This window comes from Morone saxatilis, unplaced genomic scaffold, assembly GCF_004916995.1.
Source record: "Morone saxatilis isolate NCDOM2014 unplaced genomic scaffold, NCSU_SB_2.0 Contig8, whole genome shotgun sequence".
In the NCBI taxonomy this organism is placed as follows: Eukaryota; Metazoa; Chordata; class Actinopteri; family Moronidae; genus Morone; species Morone saxatilis.
Genome location: NW_023340257.1, coordinates 26,908,569 through 26,918,818, shown reverse-complemented (window position 1 = coordinate 26,918,818; position 10,250 = coordinate 26,908,569). Strand labels below are relative to the sequence as shown.

The window sequence follows — 10,250 nt, the reverse complement described above, 5'->3', positions numbered from 1 at the left end:
GGTCACTGTTGTGAAACCAAGAAAAACAAACTTTAAGGGTCTTTCATGTACGTGGTAAAAAATAACCAGACTACTGGGAACACAGACTGTGAGAGAAGCAGCAGTGAGTTCATCAGACATTATTTATTCTGGGGTGGGCAAAACCCCAAGCCAGTTTTATGACGAGAAGTAGTTTGCACAGTATACTTTACTAAGTAATGTTCCCACACCACTGGTTAAAGAGGGCACTCCAGGGATATTGGTGGGGACAAAACAGCAACGAAAAGCGAGGTAACCCATTAAACAGCGCAATAAAGGTACAGGTAAAGTAGGTAAAGAACTTTATTTTATACAGCACCTTGTTTGACACAGAGATCCAAAAGTGCTTACAATAAATAACAGTAACAAACCACAAAAACAACAAGTAGCATGGAAGACAGAGGGTACAGAGGGAAGAATAAAACTAAGGGGAGGATGATGATTAAAAGAGACACCGACAGATGAGGGAAACAATGGATAATCGTACGCAAAAGCGCATTGCCGGTAATGATGAGGGGTTTGAGCAGTGCCGCTTATAAACAGTCCACAGATTCAGTGAATCCTGAGTGATATCGGGGAAACGACCTATTCCACAATGATTTTGGGGCATAAGAACAGCGAAGGCAACGTCACTTTAGATTTACAGGTTAGATGCGTGGAATGGAGTAGTAAAGGCCGAGATTTGAGGACGAGACGTGGCCCGAGGGAGTGGAGTGGTGGAAAGGAGGTTCGAAATGTAACTGGGGTATCAAGGTTCATGCGAAGTGCCTTCAGATAAGTGTATAATCAGTAAGATCTGTAATTGATACTGAATTTTACCGGAAGCCAGTGATAGGGATGCAGAACAGGAAGTAATTCGTGGCTACCGATCAGCTGGTACATTACTGGTTATAAAGTCATGGCGAATGAGATAGATTGGGTATTAACTAGACTTAATAGGCCACAAGGCGAGGGTTGTTATCAAAGTAATCGGCTGATCAACCGTTACAGTACATTGCGGCAATTGTGTGCTGCTGTCTTGACTGATGTGTGTCACTAACATGGTGCATGCTGCAGTGCGTGTTTCCTCTCCGCGGTATGCGTGCTCTTCTGGCTGTGTGTTTGTCGCTGCTGAACTACGCGTGCTTCACACATCGTTGCGTGCTGTCCGAATCCCGCCTTCACCAAATGCAGTGCCTAGCCTGCAACTTTATTATGTTGTGCTTTTACTCTATGATCGGTGTCAGAGATCGGAGTCATTACTCAGGTTATGCGGTAGTATGTTGCTACGTTTTAACGTTGTCTGCTGTACAATCTTTTGAACTTCCCTTCTACATGTGGTTCCCTCTCTCTCTCCCTGTCTCCTCTCTCTCTTCTCTCTCTCTCTCCATCGGTGGTATTCGGCTCTGGGTCTCATGGTGTAAATGTTATAAGGGTTCGGTCTAGACCTGCTCTATTTGAAAGCTGTCTGAGATAACTTCCTTGCTTGATCGGTTGGCGCTATACAATAAAATGATTGAATTGAATTGAATATTTTCTTTCAGAGAAAAATAAAACAGTTTATAACAACAACAATAAAAGTAAAATCTAGACTTAAAGCTGCAGTAATTTTATAAAAATAACTTTATCATATTTGCAGTGTATCCTGTCCTCTGCCCCCCCGGTGCTCATAATGGGGTTTAACGTTTGGTCACACAGTTTAAGTTAAGAATTTAAACAATATTGTGCACTTAGAAAACTAAACTAAAATAAAATAAATCAGGAAATATCTGTTCTTATAAATATATATTATAATAAAACAACACTAAACATTTTGTAAACAATAAAAACTGAAATGAAGAATTAAAACCAGAAATTAAACTAGTTGTGATGGTAACAGTTTGTTTCTGACACACAGTCCAACCAGGAGAGTCTGACCGTTCATGAGACCTCTGCTGCCCTCTGGAGGCAGGGGCAGTAACTGCACTCTGACTTTAGATCTTATCAATCTGTTCATTCAGCTCCTACTTTATTCTATATAATGTATATATATATTATTATTTTACTGTATTCTTTATATCTTCTCTTGTCTTTCTCATTTGTTTACCAAAATACAGTTTGAATATCATTTTAATGACTGAATGTGTTCTGGGTGTCTTTGTTAAATATTTATACAGAAATCAGTGAAATAATTCTGCCTCATTGAGTTGTGTGGAAGAATTTGTAGGGTTTTATAAATATCTCTGATTGATCGTCCTTTCCTGTGCGCAGTCGAGTTTCCTGGTTTCACATCGACCCTCCAGGTGGCGTTGTTATTTCTGCTGTGTTTGTCCAAACTACGGTACCACAGATAAGGATGTGCAGCAGTATTTACCCACTGGTGGTTGTGGACAGCGTGCAGTGGCTGCAGACCCTCCAGACTTCATTACAGCCGGTAAAATGTTCTCAGGTATGAAAACATTCAGTACAAGTAGATTTGGTTTGTTTAATTAGTGACGTACAGATTCATTAAGTAACCTATGACATTCAGTACGACAGGTTAGGTTTGTATTAGTGTGTATTGAAAGTCGGAGGTTAGAGTCGGGTGCACTGGCCTGGGAGCGTGCGGTCCGTTGTATTCCCCCCCCCACCTCTCTGGAAATAAAAAGTAAGGAGTTTTGTTATTGCAAATGAAATTCCAGTTGGATTTTTTTACAGGTCAGAAATAATAGCAGACAATAACAAACAAACAAACAAACACAAGTATGTGTTGGAGGATATTTGTTGATCCATGTTTGTGTTATGTCTATACACAGGTGCAGACCAGGACATCCACTGATGGAAGTGATATCGGATATGATTTATCTTATGGAAAAATGTAAATAAAGCTTTTAACATGAAGAAATCTTGTTGTACAATTTATGTGGACCAGAATATAGAGATAATGAATACAAATAACATAAGAATGTTACCGTGTTGAGTTGTAATTTATATTTAATAAACACATAATATATTGTAGTAGGAAAAAGTTGTGGATTATTTTGTGAGGAAAGCCGTTCATTCAGTCCATAAGGGGTTCTGGTACTGAGTTTATTGGTCCAGGTTCCCTCTGCTCTACTCCTCTGTCCCGGGCTCCAGTTGGGATTGCTTTCGATGCCGAATATTATTAAATTAATGATGGAGTGCATTTGAAAAGATAGATAGATAGATACACACTTTATTTATCCCGAGGGAAATTCAAAATGTTGCACCAGTGGGGTCTCCAACTCGGCCTTCCTGATGTTGTACAGATGTTGTAATAGTATAGTTCTGATGTTATTTTCTGTTTGAAAAAGTATAAATTATTTTGTTATTGCAATTTAAATTCCAGTTTGTATTTAGCTAGTTGATGGTGCCTGCTAATGTTAGCTTGATAATGTAGGGTGAAAAAGGTCATTTTTTCCTCTGCAGGTTATGTCACAAACATGTATTGATGGATGTTTGGTGGACAGCGAGTGGGCAGTGGGGACTGATTTCATCATGTTGACTGTATCCGCTCTCAGTAATGAGGCCCAGTGGAGCTCCTCTCTTCATCAACAGCAGCTATTTCCATCTGTAACACAACACAAAGAGGCGTCTGTGTGGACACTTGGACACTCTGGAGGCTCTAACCAGCTTCACTAACAGGCCAATTAGCACACAGGGAATCATGGGAGGTCACTTTCTGTCGCCATGGTTACTGCTGAAAACAGAGCAGCTGTTGATGCTCCTGTGCAGTTGCATTTCTCTGGGGTCTTGCACACTGTGTCCACTACATGTAAAGTTAGATTTGACTTTGGCCCAATGACCTTGTTTCACTCACAGGAAGCTCAGTAATCTGACAGTTTGTTGGATTAACTCAGTGGTTCCATACTGGGTGCACCTTCTAGGTGCAGCTCAATGGCCTTTTGATTTTAAGTTGTTAAATTACTTAATAAAAAATAAGATAGATAAATTTTCTTTTTAATAGTCAACAATGGGAGAAATTCCAATGTTACAGCAGCAAAGTGGATAGAGAAAAAAAGAGAAAAAACAGTATAAGAACAGTAAGACATTTTTTGTTTGTTTTTTGTTAGTGTTCATCATTGTTTTCATATGTTACATCATTAACATCTGCTCACATACCAATATGTACAAACCTGAAATCTCATCGCATCTCCCTCACACCTTACTTCACTAACTTCTTTGTTTGTTGTTGTTGTTACCCCAGTTCCTGTCATTGTTAATGATAATCAACATGCAGCAGGATGAGCTGCCTGATAAAAACCGTGTTCTGCCTAATAAACATACATATACACACACACACACACACACACATATATATATATTCAGGTATATGTTGCCTTTTCCTTATAAATATTTTCAATAGATTAACCTGTTATTTTTAAAATGTAGACTATTAAACATATAAACTAAAAAAAGCTATATTTTAAAGGAGCCTTCAATCTCTAATAAAACAACCAAAGAACTAACAGAACAGGCCTAAGTATGTATAATACATAATACAGTGAATTGTATAAAAAGTTCCCTAAAATTATCAGTAAAATAAATTTCTGATCAATATTCACAGGAAATGGCGCCCGGTTAGCTCAGTGGGTAGAGCTGGCGACCCATGTACCAAGGCCAAGGAGGTCATCCCCTCTCTCTGCCCCCCTTTCCTGTCTGTCTCCAGCGGTCCTATCAAATAAAGGCATAAAAGCTGAAAAAAATATACTTAAAAAAAAAAAGATATTCACAGGAAATAATCAAACTTCCTGCCATTATTGTGTTCACTGTTCGGGTTCATTGTTCAGTTCAGCTGTTCTCTGCTGTTATTGTAGAGATTCTTTAAATCATCTTGTGGTCCTTCACTGATTAGTTGACTGACTTAAGATAAATAGACTAATAGTTACTAATGAGTCATGTGTGAATCAAAACGTTTCTCTTCTTCTACCCATAATGATGCAACATCCATAATATCCATTCATTTATCATTGACTGGAAGCCCTAAAATAGCGTGTTAGTCTACAGCTGATGATCTTTAGACCTTTTAATGCGAGGACACTTTTTCTTCTGGGAGAATCTGCAGCAGAGCGGTTGCTTTCCTCTCCATATCAGAATCAGAATCAGAAATACTTTAATAATCCCCGTGGGGAAATTACTTGAAAGGTGGGTACAAGAAACAGGAAAAAATATGTTTTTCCCTTTGCATTGTTGGTTTGGTTCATTGTTTTTTCTCCTTTAAAGTTGGTCATTTTCCAGTTTAAGTTCCATTGCAGGTTGTTTTCAGTATTTTCTGACTGTTTTATTTATTTTCCTCATTTTCATCCCTGAGTAAATTCAGTAAACTCAGTAATCTCTTTTCTCTCTTTTAGTTTTACAGTTTCTCTTAAATTTTTAGCTCAGCTTTCTTTCCAAATCACATTATTCATATTCACCATAGTTACTTGAACCTATGTCCTGTTGCAGTATTGCAGAATAAAATTCACAGTATTGACAATAACAATCATCAGTTAGTGTATTTTATTGGCAGAGAACATTGAAACAGAGACACAACCCACAGATCAACACGCTGCTATGTGGTCTTTTTAAAATATCTGCATCTAAACTCACAGTTGTAAAATTCTATGTTTAAAAACTTTGTTTATACTTTGCCGAATCTCTTGCATTTTAATACCATAAATTATGGGATGCAACAGAGGAGGGAGGACAAAAAAATTCATACATGTTAAAATATTCACAGCTTTTGGAACTTCTTGACTCAAACGATTGTAAATAACACCAAAAAAGGACGCCACAGAGAAATTAATGAAGGTCATTAAGTGAGGGGTGCATGTCTGCAATGCTTTACTCTGAGACTCCTTTGAGGTTTTTAGGATCACCGTAAAAATGTGAACATATGACAGAATGACTAGCAAACAAGGGAAAACAATGACACAGATGGCGCAGCACAGACCGTACAGACTGATCAGAGTTGTCTTTTTACAGGAGAGGTTTGCAATGACCAAACTGTCACACATAAGTTTATCAACTGTGTGTCTGCACAGTTTGAGTCTGGACGTCAGATAAACCTGGATGGCTGACGAAGAGCTCAGGATGAAATAAACCATCGTCAGCATCAGTTTTACTTTAGCCGGCGTCATGATAGTGTGGTACAGCAGAGGTTTACAGATGGAAACGTATCGATCGTAGGCCATCAACGCTAAGATACAAAATATACAGCCGCTGTACACGTTGGTGAAAAACACTTGTGTTAAACACCCTTCAAGAGAAGTCTCCTGCCTGTTCATTATGAGGTGTTTGATAATGTTCGGACACACAGATGAACTTCCCATGACTCCGCTGAGAGCCAGATTGACCAACAGAACGTACATCGGTCTGTGAAGGCGAGACTCAACACAAATAACCAGAACGAGGAAAAGGTTAATACACAAACCTGAAATGTAAAGGACAGAGATGCAAATGACAAGAGCAAAGTTATACAGACCAAGAGTGCTGTAGATTGTAAAAGTGATGGGGACTGTGGACACAGAGCTGTTCATAGTGACACTTTAAAAAAGGCACATACATTAAACAGCAATCCTAATGCAGACACCTTTCTTTCACCTGTTCCCAACCTGCTCTAACTCTCACAGTTCAGGAAGCTTTTTCTTCCCCCTCCTCCTCATCTGAATGAGCTTAATGAGAAGTGTTTGCTTTTATAAAGCTCTGATATCCAGCTGTCTTTTTCCTCCGGCCCCTGACGTCACAATATCCAGAGCTGGGCAGTTACATGTACAGTAACAGTGTAGGCTGAAGACTTGATTTTGAATTAGTTCTTCATTTTCATTCATATTGTGCCTAATGAATTACTTATATTAAAGGAATACAATTTACCTCCATTAGGGCTGGCCCACCTAATAGTCGACTAAACTGTGGCTCAGAGGCAGAGTTGGGGGTGAACTCTATGGGTTTCTGGAAAATCCTCCAGCGTGCAGCCAAGATTCCAAAACTGTTCTCAAAGACCCTGCGGGCCCTTGAGTGGCGGTAGTTGTAAATCTTCCTCGCATCATCCAGATTGACACCTGCAATAGTTAAAAATAATGATTTTTCAATTACAGTGAACTGAACCCAAATATCAATGTTACATTACTGAAATGAATATTACATGGAAACATTATGTTTCGGAAGGTTGTAGGTTCGATCCCCGGCTCCTGGTTTGCCATCACTGAGTGAATGTGTGTGAAAGGGTGAATGTGTCTGCAGTGTAAAAGTGCTTTGAGTGGTCGAAAGACTAGAAAGGCGCTATACAAGTACCGGTCCATTTACCATTTACCAGTGAGAAGCGTCTTAGTTGACCCAGTTTTCATTAGTTGGACAGTCGCAGAAAAACAGAGATTAAAATTGACCATTGTGAGAGAAATGTGGTAAAACCTTTAGTTGTCAACATGGAACAGTGGTTGTAGATCTCACTGACAGATTTACATCTTTGGAGACTGAAGGCAACCAGAGATGATGAAATCAAATGACGTTGCAGCACACACACGCCAGCACTATGGCCAAAACGTGTTGATTGTTTTTCTGCAATTTTAAAACATAAGAGCCAGCTGATGATATGATTCACCACACGTACATCACACATACATCATGCACAATCTGACATGCCTAAAATGTTTATTGTACAGTTTGTTGTTTGTTAAAAACTTACACAGTCATTGTTGTGGCATAGGGCCGGCTGTTCCACTTTATGAATTTGTTTGAATGAGATTAGTGTCTGTCGAGCAGTTGGGACCTTGCATGGCAGCCTCTGCCATCAGTGTATGAATGGGTCAATGTGACAATGTGTAAAGGCGCTATATAAGTGACAAGTAACAACTCCTTAACAGAAATACTTTTTTATTCACCATTTCTTACTTCTTGCTTCCATTAATGACATTTTTTTAAAAATTAAAAAATCAATGACTGAAATCAGTATTAGCTCTAACCAGAGAGACAACTCTGTTGTTGTTGGAATTAGTGCTATATTAAAGGCACCTATGTGCCTTACTAGTCTTCAATCAAAGTGCTTTACACTGCATGTCACATTCACCCATTTACACACATTCACACACTGATAAGTGTGAATTGTTAATATCATTTGTGCAACAGTTTAACACATTTTATGTGAATCCTTATAAGAGCAAGATAAGAAGAAATCCTTAAATGTTTAAATGAACATTTTAAGGTAACCCTAAGGATACCTATAAGGACATCGGTATCCCTAAGGATACCGATAAGGACAACAAATTTAACAATATAAAGAAAGTAGTCTTGTTGTGTGATTAGATTGGCTGCCGTTGTGGAGTATCCTTCACTAAGTGCACAACTGTCAGCACAGCATGTACCTGTTTGAAAGAAAAGGAAAAACTACATAGGAGAGCAGTTTACTACTAATAATAAAATAATAGAAAAGGTTTCAGTGTAGTATTGAGTTGACTGCAGGAGTAAGATAAGAGGTCATTGATCCCCCGTCAGAAAAATTCAAATTAGACATAGCAGCATAGAGGAATGTAGTGCAAACAGTACAGAGTGTATAAGTACAATAAGGATCACAAAATGAGAATATTACAAAATAGAATAGAAAATATAAGACTATAAATGGAAAATATATACCCTATATGCAATATGCAGTAAGATGGTGTGCAAAATATTTTAAGCAGCTTTTGACTAAAAAACTAAACTGTACTTGTGCAAGTTAAAGATAAATAGTTTGTGCGTCATAGGTTGAAGTTAATCCAGTCTTAGTCGGAGGGGTTTAGAGGTACTGGGTGCTGTGGTGTTGTGGAGTCTGTACTGGGAAACTGCTGATGTTTTTTAAACATATTTTTTAGAGGAAGCTTAAAGACTTTTATTGGTTGTTCAATCTAAAGAAATAAAATAAAATAAATAGCAAAAACAAAACTGTATACAGAAATGTGCAGAGTTCTTACATATGAGAAAATAATGATTCACAATCAAAAGAGATTGTAGCAGTGACTGAAAAGGGTTAGGCTGAAACCATAACCTAGTCTTACCCCTCCCACGTATATTAAAATAACATGAATACATCTGTTAGATGACAGACAATAGTAAGTACTCTAGATTCTTTTACTAAAAGTAAGACTTTTGCATATGATGCGGATTTTGGACATATTCAGTCCGTACATTACAGGGTTGAAGAGTGGCAGGCATGTAAGCCAATATAATGATAAAAAAATACCCAACATATTGGGTACACTGCTCATATCAAATCTGCTCTGCACAATTTCAAAGAAACAGCCAAAAGAAAAGTTCAGCAGGGAAGCAAGGTGAGGTGTGCAGGTACTGACAGCTTTTTGTCTGGTCTGTTTGGAACCAGAAAAACAAACTTGAATCTTCATGTAAGTGAAAATTATTGAAAATTAGAGGAACAATGATTGAGATAACCAGTGTAAATGAGCCATAATGTTATGAAGTCTGTGTCAGACAGGCAGTTTAACAACAGAGGTAGTTTCCACAGTAAATTTGTCAATGATGTCCCACACAGCTGTAAAGGTGGCATCCAAAGATACCAAAACACAATAGTAAGAAAGGGGAATAACCTGTACACAAATAAGGAATGGCAACCTTTGGTAAGATGTGCATATGTGTGTTATATTTGTAGAGGATAACAGATAAGCAAGATATCTTCATAAGACCCATGATGTGCTAAGTTTAAAAGTTCTACAACACACATAAGGTACACAGAGAAAATCTGCAGGAAACAAAATGAAGTAGAAACAGTGTGAATGTCAGAGAGAATTAACAGAACCATTGGAGAACAACCCTGTACTACCAATACAGTTTCATTTACAAACAGGCTGCACAGAATATTGTACATAGGTTCATGTAAGCTTCTGTTCCTACAGATAGATCACAATGAGCAAAAAGATTGGCACAACAATTATTATACAAAGGACATAATATCACAAAATATAAATTTTTGAAACCCCAAGTGTCAAAGTAGGGCACTTAGTGTGAAATAATGAACCTGTGTAGGCGTTTTATCCATCATCATCCTCCCTGTCTCATAAAACAATCACAACACTTTAAAGATGAACGGTGTGCAGGTGAGCATCAACACACAGAAATTTAAACAACAGGAAAAATTCCAAAATCAAGAAAATGACTTTGAATATGAAACAATTTACCATTCCCCAAATTGTTCTGTAATAATGCTCAGGTAAAGACATTGTCGGAACCATTCACCTGCTTCAAGTCAGACTGAATCGCCTCTACGAGCTGAAACTCTGGCTTCTGCTTCTTTTAACCTTTTCAAGTGT

General features: G+C 38.1%; 1 protein-coding gene and 1 pseudogene across 1 annotated transcript; both read right to left on the bottom strand.

The window, feature by feature from the left end:
- Positions 1-5,561: 5,561 nt before the first annotated feature.
- Positions 5,562-6,494, bottom strand: LOC118342015 (olfactory receptor 52E2). The gene has a single exon (XM_035680441.1). It carries the CDS (start codon positions 6,492-6,494, stop codon positions 5,562-5,564), a length of 933 nt encoding a protein of 310 aa, XP_035536334.1.
- Positions 6,495-9,047: 2,553 nt separating this feature from the next.
- LOC118341405 lies at positions 9,048-9,832 on the bottom strand (annotated as a pseudogene).
- Between the last annotated feature and the right edge of the window lie 418 nt (positions 9,833-10,250).

Coding starts and splice junctions, on each gene's coding strand:
- LOC118342015 (XM_035680441.1), bottom strand. CDS start 6,494: ATGAACAGCTCTGTGTCCACAGTCCCCATCACTTTTACAATCTACAGC.